Raw genomic sequence first — 21216 nt, 5'->3', positions numbered from 1 at the left:
AATGAGTGAGGCCGATGCATAACTCAGATTGGTCATACATCACATGCAATGACAGCAAAGCAACCAGAAATTTGAAACGATCGTTTCAATGCTAAAATTGAATTCTGTCATCCTTTACTCATCCTACTGTCATTCCAAATCTGAAAGACTTTCTGTCTTCTGCAGAACACAAAAGATGTTTTAAAGAATGCTGGTGACCAACTGGCCCCCACTGACTTCAATTACATTTCTCAAAATATCTTATTTTGTGCTCCACAGAAGAAAGAGTCCCATAGAGGTTTGGAATGACACAAGGATCTTTCATAAATAATCAAAAAAATATATTTACGGGTGAATTATCTATTTAAAGGAACCCGGATCCCCCACACAATGAACGAAGACCGGCACCATTATAACTCATACTTGCTTTTTGTCTTAAAAGTCTTAATTAAGCAAGTACAAAATGAGCCATCAAAACTGCCTCCACCAGCACTGAGATCTAAGCAAAAATGATCTCCACATTAGCAGAATAATCTCTCCACTATTAGACAACCAGACATGCCTTGGAAGAACATATCACCCTGCTGACAAGACCAGCTTACACCATCATAAATTTCCACGCTAGCTCTCACTGGCTTATAATGATGTACACTATACTGTTATAGCTTTGAAAAGCAAAGATATTCTGAATAATGCCTCTTTGTTGTATTCAGTGATGGAGAACTGAACAAGCAGTCAATCACTACTCAAAGAAAACACTTGAAAGGATAGTTCACCCAAAAATTAAAATTCTTTCATCATTTTCTCACCTATTGTCATGTCAAACCTGTTTTACTTTCACAAAAGAAGATATTTTAAAGAATGTTGGTAACCAAACAATGGCGGCACCAATGGACACAAAACCGAAGGAAGTCAATGGGTAGGCCTATGCTGTTGTTCTGTTACCAACATTCTTCAAAATATCTTCTGCTGTGCTCAGCAGAAGAAAGATAGTCATCCAGGTTTTTGGGTTACCAATCCCTTTAAGTAACGGATGTCTCACAATTGGAAGGTGAAACCATTTAAAACAAATACACTGCAGATAGACTTACAGTGTCATTTAAAATAGCACAAATGTTGATATCAGCTTTATCCGACAAAACATTGTCAAACCGTCTAGTATTTTAAGACTACATACACAAAATAATCTTTAATGATGACTGCATCATACTATAAGGGCTATCCTGAGCATCCACGGGCGTGCTGCAGTGGCCATTTTTAGATTTATCACCAATCAATACTGGAACAGGTGGATCATATGACAGCCCAACACAGACACTGCAGCTAAAAACAGCTACACCAACGGAAACCGAGCAGCGTTTGAGCACAAATGACTTAAAACTACTGCTCTGAAAGACTCCCGGCTACTTCATGGCCTTCCCGGTCTGAAACATCAAGGACAAAAGACCCAGCGACTACACACATCGTGGAAACACATCAGACAAACCGAACAGGAATCAATGAGGCATAGATCCCCAGTGGACCTGCCAAACATCTGACGCCAGGTCAAACCCAACCACATCAGTTAGAAAACGGACTGAAGAAGAGAGATTCTACCCAGTGGCACGTAACAACAGGGTCCCAGGAAGGAGGAGCACAATACTCCTTTGTTATTTTTCCAAGAATGTCAGAAACAACTAATCTGCAAGAGCCTTCAATGTGACTCCTTGTGGCTTTAGATCATCCGCTGACACTTGCACATACCCGAGCGCTCGTCCCCCATCCGACGCGGACCCTCGTGTTTGGGTGCATCGCAGCCCGAGAGGCGGTGACATCTCGCTAATTATGTCAGTCAGACTTAAATAATGCATAAGCATCTATTTTAACCGCCCTCATTTGAGAACGCAATAAAGGCAGGTCAGAATGCTTCACGATGACATAAACACCCCCATTCGCAGTCGACGGTCAAAACTGCACATTTCCTTTCATTAGGGTTCCACAACTTACAGAATAATCATTCTAGGCAATTCCACAGCTTCTCTCTCAACAAATCTTTCAATCTGAGAAGAAAGCACAATGATATATCACAATAACCCGATGCCATTCACATACCGTCTGACTTCTTTGGATGCATTGGGTCTCCAGCACACAGAGAGAAAAATCACATGCAGAGTGAGTGTGTGGATGGTCTTCTCCTTTGTGTGTTGAATGTGATGCTAAATTAAAGGAACTCTAAATCACACACACATTCACTCGCACGCATCTATGTTACAAACGCTGCCGCACTCGCGATCAGCTTCAGAGCCGGAAAGCAGGGTGGGCCACTGAATCACTGCAGGTGAGAAAATAAAAGCGGAAATGAAAGAGACTAGGAGGTGCACTGCATCGGATATCTTAATAACACAAAAATCGAACACACACGCATGCATGCACTCACACGCATGCATGCACTAGGGCTGGACACACTGCGAAGACAGCACACGCTAGCTCGATGTCATTCGCAACCTCACGGAAAGACAGAAATGGAAGAGAAGTGGAAATGCAGCTCACCGGTTACGTCCCGTTTTCTGCTCGATTCAGCACATTTTCCCTGGCAGCCTCCACGATGCACCGGCTACATCCCCTCCTCCCGTGCGCTCTCCTCTTTTCGCTCACTCTCCCTCTTCCTTGCGATTTATTTAATTATTTCTCCCCCCTCCCTGCTGTTCTTTCGCTCTCTGCGTGCGCTTGTCCTTGTGTAGGCTGCCTCCTCGACGGGCGGATGGATGGAGGGATGCTTCGAGCAGGACGGGCGGCTTGGTAGCTTAATTGAGATGGGCGGCACAAACAAAAGGAGGGAGTTCCCGCAACTCACACTGATATTTCGCTACGGTGCCTGGCTGTGCTCTACTCTCATCGACTCTCTCTTTGATTCCTCTCCCTCACCCTGTCTCTCTCTCTCTCTCTCTCATCCCTTGGTCTGGGTGTAGCTGCGTCCCTTGAGAGCCGGTGGCAAACAGCTGAGGGGATGGGTGAAAAACATGGAGTGGATTGCAGAAACTTCAGGGTGGATGGAGAAAGAGCTCAGTGTTTGGAGAATGAGGAGGAGGTTACTTTGGAGAGGATGAGAAATGGGGGTTGGTATGTCTGGTAATGGCAAGGGTTGTTTGCTAAAGAAGCGGTCATTACGATAATAACAAGCCCACATGTTTTGGCACCAGAATCCTCCATCATCATTTGTGCTACATAAAGGAATGACACATTAAATCACACAGAATCTTAAAGAGAGCTGTGCTATTACTGCATTCCTTAGCAACCAGAGCAATTCCCTGGCAACCACTCTTCACAGATATTTACAAAATGGCCCTTTAAAAAATGAACCATCCCAACCATAAATTAAAATTCTCATAATAATCAATAACTGCAAATCTGATTGGTCCTTTCATATTTGACGACAAGTCATGAGACGCACAAGAACCAATGAGATTTCAATGTAAATATTTATTAAAAGAAGAAACATTTTGTTTTGTTTTTAATTTCACTAAATTTGCTTAAAATCTGAATTGTTTCGCTTTGAAAGACAATTTATTTAATAATGATAGATGTTTTTGGAGATTTAGTGACCAGTATTTGAAGTGACAGATACTACTTTTCATTTTTGGGTGAACAATTCCTTTTATTTTGTATTTATTTAAATGAAAGAAAAAATTTGGGAGCGATATTTTAGGAAAATGTATTAGTGCAATGATTAGTCAATGTAAAGACGGGACGGCAACAGCAACAACGCAACAAATTAAGAGTTTAGTTTCAAAAAGGGATAACTTAAACATTTTTCAAATATCAAGATTTTTTATGGTGCTTTCCAAACTGCATTTGGTTTGTTTTGATTTAAGCCACAATAACAAAAAATGTGTCTAATTAACAAAATAAAACACTATAAAAAAATGATATCATAATAAAAACTGTCTCTAAAATAATATTTCTTTTGCAAATCATACTACCAAAGATATCCAGAAAACCATGATTCTATTAACAGGACCTCTTGTACACACCCTAGCAGAGATCTGAATGAGGATTATACACACTGTATATAGAAGATATGTGACCCTGGTCCACAAAACCAATCATTAGTAGCACAGCATACAGTATATTTGTACAATACTTTGTATGGGTCAAAATTGTTTTTAAAAATATGCCAAAAATCATCACAATATCAAGTAAAGATCATGTTCCATGAAGACATTTTGAAAACTTCCTACCGTAAATATAGCAAATCCTTATTTTTGTGAGTGGATGCAGCAAAATCATGAACGATAATCGCCAGATACACAAACTTCACTCACTGCTGCACACTCTTTGAAAATTGCCCATTCAAGTTTGGAATCTATGTAAAGCTTAGAATTTCATCTTTTCAGGTTCTCTCCACAACATCATTACAGCGGTGAGCCAATGGAGAGCATCAAAGCAAACCAGTTTCTTCTTAGCAACGGCCTGCTACAGCGGCCCTGCCGAACAACTTTATAGGCGATTTTCTCAATGTTTAAATTTTTGCAATATCAGATTTCTGATTTTCTAAGAGTTGTATCTCGACCAAACATTGTCCTATCCAAACAAATGGTAAAAAAGCACTTCTTATTAGTGAGGCAGATTGTATGCCAATAAAAGCGTATAATTCCTTGTCATACAACCTGCACGAGAACAGCTCTGGGTTACTGAGCTTTCACACACAACATGAATATCTGCCCTTGCATACCAATGAGCCCAGACAAATTCCACGCAACAGTGGTCTTCTGAACCCGAGGCCTTAAGGGATACTTGACCCAAAAATGAAAATTCTGTCATCATTTACTAACCTTCGAGTTGTTCCAAATGTGTATACATTTCTTTGTTCTGGTAAACACAGAGAAGATATTTGGTTATAACCAAACAGATCTCAACACCCGTTGACTACCATAGTAGGAAAAAAAAGAGCGGTAGTCAAAAGCGCCCCAGAACCGTTAGCTGTCCTACATTCAAATTAATACACATTTGGAACAACTCGAAAGTGAGTAAATGATGACAGAATTTTCATTCTTGGGTGAAGCATCACTTTAAGACTGTCAAATGGTTAAAGAGTTACTCTCATTACCTGTTCAACTAGGCACATCACAACTGCGGCCAAGAACAACAAAGGTGAAAAACCAATGTGGACAGAAGTGAGAGAGAAAGACATTTTTCGTTCAACTCTTCTCGCAAGTTATTACATATTCAATCAGAAGAGGCTGTTATTAACCATCTACACGCTGATATTATATGTAGATCTCTAAATGAGGATATAACATACACTTTGATTGTTTAAATAATAATTGCTATAAAGTTATCTCCAAATTTGCCCCGAAACTATAGATAAATACATAGAGTATCTAAAAATAAATACATTTACATTTATCTACATAGCGCAAAGTTGCACACACAAATAGGTAAAATTGTAATGAATTTAATTTGACTAAAAATTGCTTAAGCACATGGACAGCTCCTAAATTACACAGCTCCAAATATACACAAGAGTTATTGTCAAGAATGAGTGCAATTTCATACCACTTTTAGCAAGGCAGTCATGAACAAGAAACTGACTCAGCAGTTCAGCTCTGTCTGGCCCTCGAGACAGCACATTAACGCACAATTACTGTGCAGTTACCTGCCCCAATGAGAAACCATATTCTTTACCAATACAGCTTAACCCTGAAAGTGAAGCCACTTTTTAAGTAATAACCAAACTGTGACCCCGCATGCACACGGGGCGTCAACGCTTGAAGGAGGGCGTGTCTGAAGCGTGGCCGACGCGATCGCCTGCATTGCCCTACAAAAGTTGAGAAATGCTCTGCCGCGAGCAACGCGTGTGAAAGATTTGGCAATGTTGTTGAGCTGTTCAACATAGAAACGCAAACCGATCTCATAACAAACCTGCATGACTTTCTTCAGCAGAACATAAACAATATTTAACTAACTTCGGCAACCATATAACATTAGCCCCCATTGGCATCCATTGTACTGACACACAACCACCAAGACATTTCTCAACATATCTCCAGTATTTCACAGGAGAAAAAGGTACATTGTGGAAGAAGGTACAAGCACATTTTTGCCAAAGAACAGGAACAACTTTTGACAAGTACCATTTGTGCTATGATATGCTTGAATGACATCAAGGATAACCAAGAACTAAAATATCGACCGAGGGTGGACAACTGACACAAAGCAACCACACAAAAAGCCAGCAGCATACCATAGCAATGGCCGCAACACCTATAGGGTAATATTCGCTTTACAGAAAAACTTTATTATATACATATTTTCTGTATGAGATCACTGCAGCAAACAGAATGATGTCATTAAACCAGACCAGCACTACACTGAGAAAAGCTAAACGTTGATGGAATCATAATGATCACATGTCATGAACGAAGATGAACACTTACTATCTTCTCCTGGGCACGGCATACCTGGTCTTTCAGGAATGCTAGGGAACACTGAAAGAGAGAGAGAGAGAGAGAGAGAGAGAGATGAGCAGAAGTCAGTCCAGTGGTTTCATCTATTTATAGACTTGGATGCATGAGGCTTTTATTCCAAGCTTTAGCCACTCAGTGTAAACATGACAATTTGAAAATTGTGATAGATACCATGTAGGAGGAGCCCAGATCTTCGGTTCCGGCAATAGATGCGGAATGCTTCTTCCAGCTCCATCTGAGAGGAGATGGTACACGGGTCCCCTTAGAGAAAGATAAATGATGTAAACAGCCACTTAACCCAATCAGTCCCAACTGTCTTAAAGTCTTCAAATATTAGCAATGCAAATTAAGTCTGCATTAAACACAAGCCCCGAATGTGAGACAAAGGTCATACATACCTTCATCATCGATCCATTTGAGCGTAATGGGCCTTTCTCTGCGCACCCCGCACATTTCTCTCACCTCCTCACACAACTCGGTGTACGTCATTGCTGAGTCCAGGTCAGAGATCAGCATGTCCCTATAGCAACACATAGGCTTTTTAACACAGAAATCATCTTCATATAGATTGGAGAGCTGTTCTGAATAGGGTGACCACCCGTCGGCACAGCATTTTCACCCCTTGTCCCGCACATTGCATATTGAGAAAATGTCCCACATTTTTACTTCATTATGTAAGGTCCTTATACACCTCTGAGACACATTGGACCTTTAATATAGTTTCATGTGTCAGAATAAATTTCCTCTATCTGTTTTTATGTACAAACAATACAATAGTCTTTTCATTAAACATTTGCATAAATGGCTTCTGCATTTCTAAACAAACCATGTATCAGTCACATGGGCTCTAGATCTGGCTTTAAAAGAAAGCAGTCAAATCCAAACAAGCCACATCTGTCTGGATACACAAGAGACTTTTCTTTCCATCCCTAGTACACAGCTGCCTGTTCTGGTGGTCCCTGCCCCACTTTCACACTACATACTGGAAAAATAACCAAGTAAAAAAAACAAGCTCAGTTTCAGGGAACAACAAAGTGTGTAGTCCTTACTGCTTCCTAAACAATATTACTAAGAAATGATTAAAAGACCTTAAAATGCTCCCTTGTGCTTTGGCACTAATGTGTGTGTTTTTTTACATATTCTCAAAGCTTTCTTCAGGGCTTAATTGCTATTTCCAAGTCTTAAATGGATAGTTCACCCAAAAATGTACAATCAGTCATCATTTACTCACCCTCTTGTCATTTTAAACATGTATGACTTTCTTTCTGACACCAAACACAAAAGAAGATATTCTGAAGAATGTTGTTAACCGAACAGTATCTGCACCAATTGACTTGACACTGGTTTTGTGTCCATGCATAAGAAGTGAATGGGTGTCAATTACCAACTTTCTCCTAAATATCTTCTTTAGTCATACAGGTTTGAAACGACAAGAGGGTTTTTGGGTGAACTATGACTTTAAAAATGTTATTAGAAAATCAGCCAGTTTGCATGAACTCTCTTCTCTAGAAAATACTGGTTTTATTAGACTACTAGGGCTCTCACACGATTAATCGTGACTAATCGTTTGCCAAATTAAAGTTTTTGTTTACATAAAATGTGTGTGTACTGTATATAATAATTATAAATACATACACATACATGTATATATTTCAGAAATATTTATTCATGTATATACATTTTTATATTTATATATAGTTTATATTGTATATAAACATAAATATTTAATATATACAAATATAATTTTTCTTTAAATTTTACATGGATGTGTGTCTATTTATATGTACATAATTATTATATACAGTACACACACAAATTTAATGTAAACAAAAACGATTATTTTGCAAACGATTAGTCGCGATTAATCGTGTGACAGTCCTGACCTAGTCGGTTCTTCAATTCATTTTAAGCATTATTACAAATCACACAAAAAAAACACAGCTATCATTACAAAAAAATACTTCTTTTTTATATAATAAGCTAGACACCCAATACAGAATATTTATAGCATTTTAAGTCTATATTTTTTACAAATCCTTCCCCACACACCACTGGTTAAAAGCCCGGCTGACAGCTGTAGAAAAATGTGACGCATGACAATCCCATATATTATGCATGTCTGTTTACTGCTGAGAAGATTCTGAAGCAGCTTGGCCCTCAGCAGGGAAACCATCATCATGAATCCATCATCTGCCACACACTCCCTATGCCCCCCCCATCCCCAACACCCACATGGCTGGCACTAAAGCCAGGGGTGAAAAGATCTCCCATCGGACGACTCTAGACTCTGATAAGCAGATAAATGTTAGGAGTCCCTACAGCAACAGCTGGTAAAGACCTGATGTAACATAAGAGGGAAGTAGAATGATTAAATTCCGGAGCAAGCCATGTGAAACATTTCTGATTAACTGTAATAAGTGCTAACCATCCCTGAGGACGTCAGCAGTTAAATAAAGTCATTTCAGAGGTGTTAACATATTACTCCATATTAAAGCAGAGAACGATGGTACAATATGAATAGACAGAAAACCATAAGCTTGTTATTAATTCTCAAGAAAAGCATTTTTCTGATTCTCTTTAAAGTGATAGTTTACCCAAAAATGAACATTCTGTCATGAACTACTCACCCTCTTGTCATTTCAAACCTGCTGGAATTTCTTTCTTCTGCAGAACACAAAATAAGATATTTCAAAGAATGTCGTAAACCGGCACACATTCACTTGTATTGGTTTGTGTCCATACAATAGAAGTGAATGGGTGCCTGCTCGGTCCGGTACCAACTTTCTTCAAAATATCTTCTTTTGTGTTCTGCAGAAGAAAAACGTCATTCAGGTTTGAGTTAATGATGACAGAATTTTCCTCTATGGGTGAACTATCGCTTTGAGCTGGATTTGGAAGACATCACACGTGCATTTGGCATCTATCACAGCATCACCACCACAACTCAAACATTTGACAAGGTGTGACCCAAAAGAACAAGCGGTGAAATCACAGCACAAAATAATAAACTCCTCTGAAAACAATGAGATGACATTGAGCAGAAACACATCAGCACCAAAAGACCTCATGAAAAATGATGTCAGCAGTATTAGAAAAGTGCATTCACTTATCTTAAAGAGACAGTCAGACTCCCAAAATCTAAACATTCTGCTATGAATTACTCATCCTCCTCATTATTCCAAACCCATATGACTATGAGGTATATGAGGGCGAGTAAATGAAACAGAGTTTATAAAGCAGCAAGCAAGAGTTATCATATCATAAATGTCATCATCATATTTTCACATTTAATCTAATGCTAATTGCACTTCTGGTTAGAACTAAACTACATTTCGTTACACTGTACTTGTATATGTGTAATGACAATAAAGTTGAATCTAATCATCTTATCTAATTTAATCGTACACAGGGTTGGCTCTGATCATATATTTATTTATAAAACAGCTTCTGGAAATCTGATGAAGTCCAGACCACTCCATTCAAGAGAAAAAATTCACAGTAAATAGACATGCGTGACCTGACTTATATTTGTCACATACTGTAGAAACAACCAAGTCACTTGGAATGAGCCGACGACTCGTGAGTCGTGAACAATTTTGGGTAGCAGATGTACTTCACATGTGCACGATGAATCATAAGGAACACACCCTGCTCTAAACGCTTATTTCTCATCGAGATGCCAGACCGAACTATAAAACCAACCTGGAACGGTATAAAAAGCCCCTGAGAACCCTTACAAAAGGAGTGGAGCTTTCAGTCACCAATCCAAGCTCTAATATGACTCAAAGTGTATTGCTTACAAAAATCCAAAGAACCAACTGCTGCCGCAAAGTCAGGAATTTTGTGTGTGATAAAACAGCTTGCTATATCTGTAATTTGTTTTTTGTCTGTTCAAAAATCTATAGTGCTGTGACACTTAACGTGATAAACGTGACAGTTCAGGTGACTCAAGAGGTCAACAATGCTGACTATCAAGCAATTTCCTTCTATGTGATGAGCTACAGTATATAAAACCACATCATCTCTCTTTTGATTGCTCGACGCGAAAACACTTGGACCGAAACCCTGAGGTCTGAGCTCAAATCAAAACAGCTCCCAGAATCTCCACGATATAAAGAGCTATTATTGAGGCTTATGACTGGTTGCTAGGCAACTGCCTGCTCAGGTCGTCAGCCAGATACCCAGATCTCTCCCAATTGGTGCTCACTTCCTCCCAAATATTTTTAGAAGTGGGAATCACCAAAGCTTTCAAAACGCTCAGAAGGATGACCCAAATTCGGAGGGCTCCTCCTTTAAATGAGAGAAGGAATTCACACATCCAGAGACAATGAGGAACTAGATCTGTGCTCAACTTCCCATGTAAATTTGGCTGAACTATGTCAGGTGATTGTGCTCTCGATTCAAAGGTCTATCTACACCCTTTTGGTGCGGTTGACATTACCTTGAATGATGTAAATAAGAAGATGTTAAAGCAGTCCAAGAAAGAGCTATGTTGTCTATTAACTCATCCTTTCAACATAATGCTTGAGCAATTTACAACATCAGCATATGCACAGAACAACCATCCCAAAAGGGGAATGTTAATACAATAAAAGTGAAGAATGCATGTTCCTTATTCTTTAAAAAACATGAACAAAAGCCATAATCATTTTGTACAATGAAGGTCAAAAAGTGAAAAACGCATCTAAAAAATAGAACATAGGTAAGTTTTGTCATTTTTCACACAAACTCTCATACGAACACAAATTCTCATATCATTTCAACCCCATATTCATTTCATTCCAATGTGCAATAATACACATTCAAATTGCAATAATATTTCAGATATACGAATAATGCCTCGATTATTTACATTTATTAGAGGGAACTTCACGTTATATTTGGAAGCAAGAAACAAAAACATACCAGGAAGATATAGTTTAAAATGTCAAAATGCTTCCCCTCTGCTAGACTGACACGTTTACAAACATACTACGCTTAACACAGAAAAGTTACTGAGTGGACGGCATTTTCGCCATTTAAAGTGCAGGCCAACTTTAAACCAAAAACGCACCTTCACCTGCGCAAGTTCACAACACTCACCCAGCGTAATGCGCCTTAATTTTCACATAGTCCGAAGGTAAATCCATCACCGATCCGTTGCTTACAGGCATTATGAACTCCAAAAGTCTACAAACACTCTCACGGGCAGAAAAATATACAGCCGGAGTTCATTTAAAGGCGAAAGTGACATCAGACGCAAAGTGGCACGATTCCGAAAGAAGTGTATGATACTTGCTTCGCGTCCTCAATGCTCTCAATGTCACGTCACCGCGGAGGATTGCCTGTTGCTCACTGAAACGATCCATTTCCGAACGTGTTATTCAGCCTTTTTCCGGTTCCGATGAGTTTTACGGCTGGACTGCCTTTGCTATGGTTACTCTAAGGGGCGGAGAAATCAACGGTTAAGGATGGATACTTCCAGGTCTGGATTGGCCTCGGAATCCACCTGTTGTTCACTTGCGCTTCCGCGGGACATTTCGTACGTGACGCGCTCTCTCAAAGAAAGTACACATACACAACATGATGATAGAATAGCAACACGTCGGTGCGTTTCGCGCGTAAGTTGTTTTAGTCGAACCGTCGTGGCACATTGGTAAATTCCGCGTACGCAGTGTCTGCAGGTGGATAACGGTTTTGCCCAGCGTGGGTCCAGCCTGTCCCTCTCTCGCGACAGACCGAATGCTTATCCAATTAAAAAGAACTAGGCCGCTGACAGAGAGGGTTGTGCTCAGAATAACGCTTGAGTTGTGAATGGGCAGAAAAGTGCGTTTTTGGATTATTTGGACATAATAGCACTGTAGCTCAGTGGAAAGAGCATTGCGTTAACAACGCAAGGTTGTGGGTTCGATCCTAGGGGACTGCAAATACCTATGTAACATGTATAGGATAAAGCAATGTGAGTCGCTAAAGCGTCTGCCAAATGCCTAAATGTAATAGTAATAAGCTACTTTTGACAAACAACTCGTTGATCAAATTGTATTTTAAGTTATAGGTCGGTATCTTTTAATTTGTCGTTTGTTTATTTTATTTGTAACGAAAAGTGCACATATTTGAGCCTTGTTTATATGAAACCGCATAACTAAGACGTGTTTTATTAATGTAGGGCTTTGTATTTGTGCATTTCATAAAAAGCGATCATTTAAATCCCGTCTCCCAAAGCAAGATCCGTGTATTTTGATAAGTAACTAATGGCATAAAGGAATTGTGAACTTCCTATTTTGTAATGCTAGTTGTATCCACGCGGTGTCATTACAAGCCTAAAAAGACGGTCGAAAAGGGTCATAATCTCCTTAAATGATGCTGAATAATTTTGCGTGTGGTATGGACACACCGTGATTTTCTTACGTGCAAAATGATAATATATAAAATATAATAAGCAGTAAAAATGATTTAAAAATAGCATTGAACAGTAGTACGGATATAGTACACGCCTGTATGTGAATATTTAATTATGTACATACAAATTTGACAAACTAAAACAATGTATAATTCGACTATAATATTGTTTTATGTACCGTTGCAGTTTTATAAAATAAAAGTCCTTGAGCCAATCAACGTGGTTGAATGTTTTTGTGCGCAAGTCTTGCGCAACTCGACAGCAACGTCACAGGTCTGCCAGCCAGGAGTAGAGACATGAAAACATCCAAATTCACCTCATATGGCTCATCATGACACTATTTCGGGAATAACCGCAACTGAAAGGAACTCTAATTAAAAAAAAAACATTACCGAATACTTATCTATGTGCTTTTTTTATTGTAAACTTTTATTTGATCAAGCTTTTCGAGAAACTACACACTAAAGGCTAGCGTTAGCACAGTAATGTTAGCCGTCCTACAGGTAGATTCTATATCGGAATTGGTTCGTTTTAAAAGTAATTATTCAGTGTTATGTCTTTTCATTATGGCATATGATCAATAATATGTTTGTGTTAATCACTCGTCAGTGAAGAGAGACCGTTAAGACATTCAGAAGCGCTAGATAGCCAGCTAGGAAACTGAAGTGCTATGCAGCAACTTGTTCCTCCTCCACGAACAGACAGAGGGTTTAAATTAAACTTCGGCTTTTGGGCTACTAACATCGACATTAAGTCCTTTAATTAGTTATTAAATGAGCTAATAGCCCTGGTACCTGCGTTACATGGGAAATCTACAATGTCGAGGTTTCTCCTAGGCCTGGTAATGCTCGGTTAGTAAAATGTATTGACAATTGTGGAAAAAAAGTGTAAAATAATATGTAAACAACTTCCTGTTTGAACTTTGATTATTTTGTTCATCAACTTAATTGACAGAGTCAAGCTTAAAATTTATTTTGTCTGGTTAAGTGCAACTTTGTTGTTTTTTATACAGGATGTAATGTTGCAGTTGAGGATGTTCATGCATTTAGTGAGTATGATGTGGTCTCCTGAGATGCCAATCAATAAACTTCTAATATGGATTAGATCAATTCACACAGTTTTTTTTGCTCTTTTCCAATATTTCCACAGATGAAGCCATCACTAGACTTTGGAATGACAAACCAGGAGAAAGGTGTTCTGGAAGAGTGGAGATGCGGCAGGTGCATCAGTGGGGTACCGTGTGCCAGCGGGGTTGGGATCTCGAAGACGCTGCGGTTGTTTGCAGAGAGCTCAACTGTGGTTTTGTGTTGGATGTTCCTAATGGCGCTCGTTTCGGAAGGCCCAGCGTAGATGTGTTGTGGAGGGATGTGAAATGTTCGGGCGATGAGTTTACCCTCGACCTTTGTGAACGCAGCCTCAATGAGGGAATGTGTACACATGATGAAGATGCTGGAGTGGAGTGCACGGGTAAAATTCAAATAAAAGTCTTGAAAGATTTGAAAAGTTTGGGATGCTTTTATCATGTGTTGAAAATATGTAGTCAAATTTGTTTCTTTGTCAAGGTAAACTTCCTGCACCTACCCTGTCTATTCACTCGCGGTTCTATGTCTATACGGCCGGAGAGGCTGTTCACTTTAAATGCACTGCCCCGTACTGGCAGTCTGTCATTGACTTTCATCTGTACAAAAGAGGTGTGAGCACTCCACTGGTGACCCAGCGAGCTGATCCTAGGCAGATGACAGTGGATTTGACCCTGTCGGACCTGGAAATCTCTCACCAGGGGAGCTACGGTTGTCTGTACAGGATTCACAGCAAAATGGGAAACTCCCCCTCAGGAAATTCTCCACATAGCAACCTCATCAACATCACAGTCTGTAAGTAATCTTGTCTGGTTTGACAGGACAAAAGATTGCTACGGACATAAAACTCATAGATGTTAAATGTTTTCTGTCTTCAGTGGAGATTCACACTCCTCAAATCTGGTACAACACCTCTCCTGAAGCACGACCGGGCTGGGTCATCCGGGGACAAAGTTTCAATGTCACCTGCTTCACTCAACCTCAGTACCCGGGAGGTTCCTTCCAGCTGCGCCTGATCAGACCCAATGGGACTGTGCGGCACTCTTTGCCAGCCCTCACTCCCTCTGTCACTTTCACCTTCTCTAATGCCCAGTCCAGTACTGAAGGTTACTACTGTTGTTTATACAAAGTCCAGACTGGAGAGCGGACATTTATCTCGAGAGAAAGTCAGCCTTTACCCATCTCCATACAAGGTAAGGCATACAGTATTTTGTTTGAGGTTATTAAATATAACTTTATATTACCCTAACGCAAGCTTTATGTTTCATGGAAATCTGAGAAGTGGATCCGGTGATGAGCCCAGTGGTAATCAGTTTAGTGGTTTCTGGTCTGACCTTTGTGGTAGCAGCATGTGCAATTCTGATTGTTGCCAAAGTGTACTGCAAGAAAGTGAGAAAACCCACCGAACTGGAACGAGAAAGCAGGACTTGTAAGTAACGTCATGATTTAAAAAATATTTTCAGTCAGTGGAATGAAACGTTTTATTTACAGAACAGTTGTGTTTTGTCATTACAGGTGTTGACAACACATACATAGCCTTGACAATCCAATGATGGAAATGTTTAAAGAAGGGTAGTGTGAGTTTGTTGAGGTAAGACATTTAAGATAGCGTCGATGTAATTAGTGTAGAGATATACTGTAGCAGTAAAGTGTTAAGTAAAAATACATTTTTGGACATATCTACCCATTGTAAAATCTCACAAATTCACCCAAAAATGGGAATTCATTCATTATTTACTTACCCGCATGTCATTCCATTTTCAGCATTTCTCAATATATCTTTTTTGTGTTCCACAGGAGAGTTATATGCCGTGTCTCAATCAGCTCCCTTGTCCAGTAGTCAGGGTCCTGACCAGCCATTTTAAGAGAAGTCTCATTTGCAAAATCCTTCCAGTGCACTGAAAGGTTCATTCCCTAAAAATTCCCACAATGCACCACAAAAACCAGGGAGCATTGATGCTCCCTATGTTTCCTTAACGGAAATCACGTGACAAGTCTTGAAGACATTAAACCGAAATCACAGGAGCCAACTCAATCCACTTCATGGAACGAGACAGAACTTTTGAAAAGACAAACGCTTATTTTATATATAAACAAACCTGGTAAGATAAGCAACACAATCTACTTAACAGTTAACTTTAATAATCGACAAAATTTGTGCACTGATATCATGTAAAGGAATAATGAAAGTGTTACTCATATGTACTTAGACCAGTATTTAAAAAATTAAGTCAGAGAGATGTCTGTTTTGCTGGTTGTTGAGAATCTGTGTACACGATATACTGATTCATGACCTCGGGAACAAGGAAGCTGATCGAGACAGGGATTCACATGTTTTAATGAAATGATCTCTGTTTAATTTGCTTTATTTGACAAAGAAATATCTGATTGCTAATTTGTTGACTGTTTTTCTGTTTCAGCAAACAGAGGCGTCTCCAAACTGGTCACGCTGTCTGCCTGAAGTTGAGGTTTAAATGACCTGTCCTGACCAAAAGGAAGACCGGAGTTCACGTTATAACAGCCACAGAAATCACCATTTCCTACAATTTGTCATTTTCTGTTGGTTGCAGTGGTTTTAGGATTGTCATTGGTTGACGTTTTTTCTTTTTGGAAAAATATATGGTATGTAAGGCCGTAAGTAAAGGCTGACATCACAAGACTTGGAAAAGAGGTGACACTACAGCACTAGCTGTTGCACTAACATGGTTAAAAAGGGCTTTTGTTTCATGTAGGGTACTGTATGTCCAACCTCTCCCGAGGTCTTCCCATATTGCTGCAGGTAAAGACTCTAAAACTGTGAAATGTGTCCTCTCTCTGAGAGCCTTTATAATTTGAATATTTATTTTTTTCTACTACAGTTGTTTTTAAAGACCCAGTTGTAAACATTATTTGGTTAATCACAGCTGGGAACAGGGACCGAATACCCCAAGAACAAACTTCATCACATTACCTAGACATGTCTATTTTAGGTGTGTCTTGTTTGTTACTTTTTGAGTTTTGATATGAAAATTGGCCCTCTGAACTAATTGCCAGATCTGACGCTGGATGCTTCAACTCTTCTTCTCTGTGAACAAGAGGCATAAACTGAACAAAGAAACAGGAACACTACTCGCACTCCATTTGTTTAGTTTTGTTGATTTAAAATCTAAAATAAAAGCCAGTTTATCTTACTTTATTAGTTGTAATAGTTTTCCCAAAAAAAGTAATAAGAAACACTGCTTTTGAATACTGTTACATCAAAGTTGTGCAATTTGTAGAATTAATGGTTGTTCTTTTGTTGTATGTTTTTGGTACGTGTAAGACTACTTGTAGTCTTTAATTCTACCATTAAAAAAAATCACAACTTTGGCAAATGCTTATTGTGTTTTTGAAGAAAACCGCAAAGAAACAGATTTTCTTTCAAAGGGGTTTTACGGTTTAGTTAATTCCAGATTTTTCATGACATTCAATGTAACTTCAGGCTATCCAAACAAGAGAAAGACATTTACACTCAAATATTCAAATAAAACCTATTGTAAAACCATGAACATCAATTTTACATAAACTGTACTTTTTGATGTATTACAGGTATAAGTTTTTTTTATAAAGTTTTAGCAGTCAGAAAAACAAACAATGTTATATGCAAAAATATGCTTAAGCTTGAATCTATTGTAGCTTGACCTAGAAACAGAGATAATCAGAAATGTCTTCAAAATACTTCAACAGGTGCATCCTGTAACACCCACTTCCCTGAAATTCACAAAGGAGTTACAGAACACACCAGGCATGTTAAATAAGCATTGTGTGCTGCCAGTTGTTAAAACGAGCACCTTAGATATTAAATCTGTTGTAACATTTAGTTTATTAGATGACAAATTAAAAGCCGCTATGTCAGTCTGTTGATGGGATCTACAGATTCCATGTTTATAAAAACCAAGAACAGAAGTCCAGACACAATTAAAAACACCAATATCTTTAACCAAACTGGAACCAGACGTGTTGAACTGTTCTCCGAGGGTTCTTTGCTTTGAGACTCTGAGGGCAAGTTTCTGGACTGTGACATGTAGCGATTTGACGCCTGTGATCTATATATAGCAGGCCTTAAAAACAGAATCACTGTTTTACTTATATATCACACATTCAGTATAGTTCAGTATACACTAACAAAGACAACTTACTCATCCGTGTAGTCCCCCCATCTATAACCAGACAATTTTTTTGTTAGTTGCACTATTTCATAATCATCATTTAGACTACTTTAAGTGTCATAATTACTTACCTGTCGCTTACTAAATCATAATGTGAGTTCTTGGATTGTGACATGTTGCGATATGCCTGTGCCCTGTACATAGGAGGCCTTTAAAAATAGAATTAGCGCGTATAGTTTATTGATACACATTTTGTATATTTCAGTAGACTAGAAAAAGACAACTTACTCATGTGTGTATTCCGCCCATCTATGATCAGGCTGTGTTCTGATGTAACAAAAAACACTGATGTTAGTTTCACTACCTTAGCATAGCAATTTTAGAATTTTAGAATCACATACCTGTCGCTTACTAAATCATACTGTGCCTAAAAGGAACAAATTCACAGTTAACATGCCAATAAGAATAAACACAAAGTTTAGTAGATTTAAGTGTTCTTGATTTTACTTACTGGTCCGTCACGGTGAACGTAGGTGACCTCCTCTATAAGGCAAGGATACATACAAATTTAAAAAAATACATTTTATTTTTATATAGATTATTATCTTAAAGCTTCAGAAGACAGACTACAAGATTATTTTTGAAAATCTTACAATGTATCTTAAATATAAATTACAATAGCCAGAGCCTTTGAACGTTGTAATTAGACGTATTGGCCTCTTGTAAAAGCATTACATCAAATTCAGTTAGGATGGATGTAGAGAATGATAGCTGATCTCAGCATACAGTTAAATATAAAAATAAAATAACATAAAATTCAAGAAATACATGATCATAGTGTCAAGTCCCATTACAAATCTTCATTATGTAACGATGTTCCTTGTAAACGTACCTGCTTCTTCTCTATAATGGGTCCTGTCAGACTGGGGTTTTTTTCTCTGTTTAGCCATCGCTTCTCTTAGCTTCTTCTCATAAAGGGCCCTCGTGGATTCTGTTGATTTTTCATATTTAGTCAACGTAAAAGTATATAATATTTTGTAAAATAAAAAAAAAGAAACAAACCATTCCACGCTTAAACTGGCTAAAATAACATGTAAGATATTTCACAGATCTTACCGACCACGGGACCATGTTTTATTCCATAATCATCCAGTAGCCATCTGATCTCGTCCATGGATTTACTGCTCAACATTGTCTTGACTAACACTCAGAGAAAATGACGAAATTTAAATGCTAGGAGATGCTTCTCGTTTTTGATAAAAGTGAAAATGGAACTGAGCCTATAAAACAGAAAACAGTGTGAACACGTGAAATGTGTGCTGCAGCGAAACATTGACGTTATATTTACTCATTTGTGTGTCGAGGCATTACAGTTACACTGTTAACAATAACTCGATCGAGTTAAACAGGCAGTACGAGTGACATGTGTAAAATACAACAAGAAAATCGAACATATCAGCTGTCGTTTCATGCATCAAATCCACATCCGACTAAGTTGTAAACAATATGACGTACTTCCGCAAAGCGACCAATCGGGGACCGATTTTCGTGAAGCGCTGTGTTGATCGCCGTGTGACGTTATAATAATAAAAAATAGTCTTCTTACAAAACCAAAAATTTACCATTTTAAAAATAACTTTTTAGTATACATAAACCAAAAAACAAACTGAATAACAAAGATTTTCGATTTTCAAAATAATTATTATTTTATTCCGGCAGCTAATGTTAATAATGTGACTAATCATGCCATACTTCTTATTCTATGGCTTTATAATAATAACACATTTATACTTAATCAATTATTTCTTAATAAAAATATAAGAATCGTTTTACTGGCCCACTTTAAAAAGGTTTTGTATATGGATAGTTATTTGTAAAAATAAAGGAATATGTGCAGCAATATCCACTACTAGGTGACACTTATTGTATCGATCTTTCAGTTTATCAATTCACTTCTTGCCTGAGAAGGGACTAGGATTGGAAAAGGTTTAAAAGTATCACATTTTTTATGGCATTATTTTGTTTAATTGCATTCATTTGTGTGTTTTCTTCTTTAAAGAAAACAATAGAAACTTGGTCTCGGTATTGTTTCTTTTGTGTGTAATTGTAGTACCACATTCACATGCCATAAAACAAAGAGTGCTGATGTTAAATCTCTAGGCAAGTCAATTTGTAAATTCACCAAGCTGAAAACTTTGATCTAAGTTATCACTTTACAGGGTTATTTTACCTCCTGCCTGATGCATCGAGGTCATCCGTCATCACAGTGATGCCTCAGGTGACTGATTACAAAAGCATCCAACAGAGTTGAATGAAAGCTTCATTTACAGATGCTGTGTTCTTTAAATCCCTCCAATTTCCCTACATTCCCTGAGGCACAGTCATTGTTGTGGCAAACACATTCGTAGGTCACTGCGAATAAACAGAAGTCATAGTAAGATATCCCATTAGGCACATGCGGCTCATAAGCCTGAGAATGTCACACTATAAGCATTCTACATTGACCCCAACCTCCAGCTGTAGAGGTAAAACGTTGCAGGCAGCAAGTCAATACGCTCTTTCGCTCAACCTTTATGATGGGAATCGAATGAAGAGCCGAGCAGAATTTTAAACACCAAAGGTTGCTCTCTCAATCTAAAGGTCAGGCTGTCGTGGTCAAAGTTGGCCTCTTTTGGTCAGATGTTGTTGGGAGAACGAGAAATACTCGCACCATTTGCCTTGTGTTGAAGTACAAAGTTTATATAAAATGTGTTTTATGTGAGAAAATAGATTATGCAGTTTTATGCATTTTCTTGATGTTACATGATAGCATATTGCTACATTCATTTTGAGTATCATAAATTAAGAGGAAAGTTTTTTTTAGATCATTTTAAAAAGATACATATTTTTCATCAAAGAACTTGAAAAGTTGCATTATTGCATTAAAGGAATTTAAAAATGGTCTCCAATACAATCTATCTATATTTTAAAGAGAGAAAGTTGATCAAATGCTGCAATTTGTGAAGTAAATAAACTTACTAGTAGAAAACTCAATATTTCAATATTTCAGTAGAGGGAGTTTCACAGAATTATACTGTTATGGTACACAATGCAAATTTGAGTAATTAAAATAATAAACATACATCATTATCCCTTCAAATTATGTACTCCAAAGTACTTATAGATATTCAGCTTTGTTTAAGACACACACACACACACGCAGGCAC

The 21216-nt window shown here is 38.2% G+C and overlaps 2 protein-coding genes across 10 annotated transcripts in view; one reads left to right on the top strand and one right to left on the bottom strand.

Moving 5' to 3' along the window:
* Positions 1 to 11622, bottom strand: part of prkcz (protein kinase C, zeta) — a 71353-nt gene extending 59731 nt beyond the window's left edge. Inside the window, exons 1-4 of one of the 3 annotated variants that reach the window (XM_056772359.1) lie at positions 11508 to 11622; positions 6824 to 6945; positions 6597 to 6686; positions 6396 to 6446 (exon numbers count right to left, since the gene is read on the bottom strand). In XM_056772359.1, coding sequence (XP_056628337.1) covers positions 6396 to 6446; positions 6597 to 6686; positions 6824 to 6945; positions 11508 to 11578 — 334 coding nt within the window. In that variant the 5' untranslated portion in view covers positions 11579 to 11622. Of the gene's footprint in view, positions 1 to 2070; positions 2137 to 6395; positions 6447 to 6596; positions 6687 to 6823; positions 6946 to 11507 lie in introns of those variants that run through there. The other 2 variants (XM_056772360.1, XM_056772363.1) reach the window with 2 other exon arrangements.
* A 218-nt stretch (positions 11623 to 11840) lies between these two features.
* si:ch211-150o23.3 (deleted in malignant brain tumors 1 protein) lies at positions 11841 to 17236 on the top strand. Of its 7 annotated transcripts, none has more exons than XR_008909498.1 (9): positions 11956 to 13655; positions 13817 to 13852; positions 13954 to 14271; positions 14367 to 14678; positions 14762 to 15076; positions 15163 to 15312; positions 15399 to 15474; positions 15681 to 15788; positions 16304 to 17236. XR_008909498.1 is itself a non-coding variant. In XM_056772367.1 (9 exons), exons 1-8 carry the CDS (start codon positions 13622 to 13624, stop codon positions 15434 to 15436), a joined length of 1098 nt encoding a protein of 365 aa, XP_056628345.1. In that variant the 5' UTR covers positions 11956 to 13621; the 3' UTR covers positions 15437 to 15474; positions 16304 to 17236. The 7 variants fall into 7 exon arrangements, 5 of the variants coding, with proteins under 5 accessions (XP_056628347.1, XP_056628345.1, XP_056628346.1 ...); XR_008909497.1 differs by having other exon boundaries at positions 15681 to 15985; XM_056772367.1 differs by lacking the exon at positions 15681 to 15788 and adding an exon at positions 14345 to 14366 and having other exon boundaries at positions 14494 to 14678.
* Positions 17237 to 21216: the final 3980 nt, after the last annotated feature.

The sequence above is a fragment of the Triplophysa dalaica genome, chromosome 18, assembly GCF_015846415.1.
Source record: "Triplophysa dalaica isolate WHDGS20190420 chromosome 18, ASM1584641v1, whole genome shotgun sequence".
NCBI lineage: Eukaryota > Metazoa > Chordata > Actinopteri > Cypriniformes > Nemacheilidae > Triplophysa > Triplophysa dalaica.
This window is presented reverse-complemented; position numbering and strand designations above follow the sequence as displayed.

What these genes read in the sequence shown, in the direction of transcription:
- si:ch211-150o23.3 (XM_056772365.1), top strand. Translation starts at nt 13,622, where the DNA reads ATGTCGAGGTTTCTCCTAGGCCTGGTAATGCTCG. An exon ending in TTTACCCATCTCCATACAAG is followed by an intron (nt 15,077 to 15,162) that starts GTAAGGCATACA and finishes TGGAAATCTGAG; the next exon opens with AAGTGGATCCGGTGATGAGC. An exon ending in GGAACGAGAAAGCAGGACTT is followed by an intron (nt 15,313 to 15,398) that starts GTAAGTAACGTC and finishes TTGTCATTACAG; the next exon opens with GTGTTGACAACACATACATA.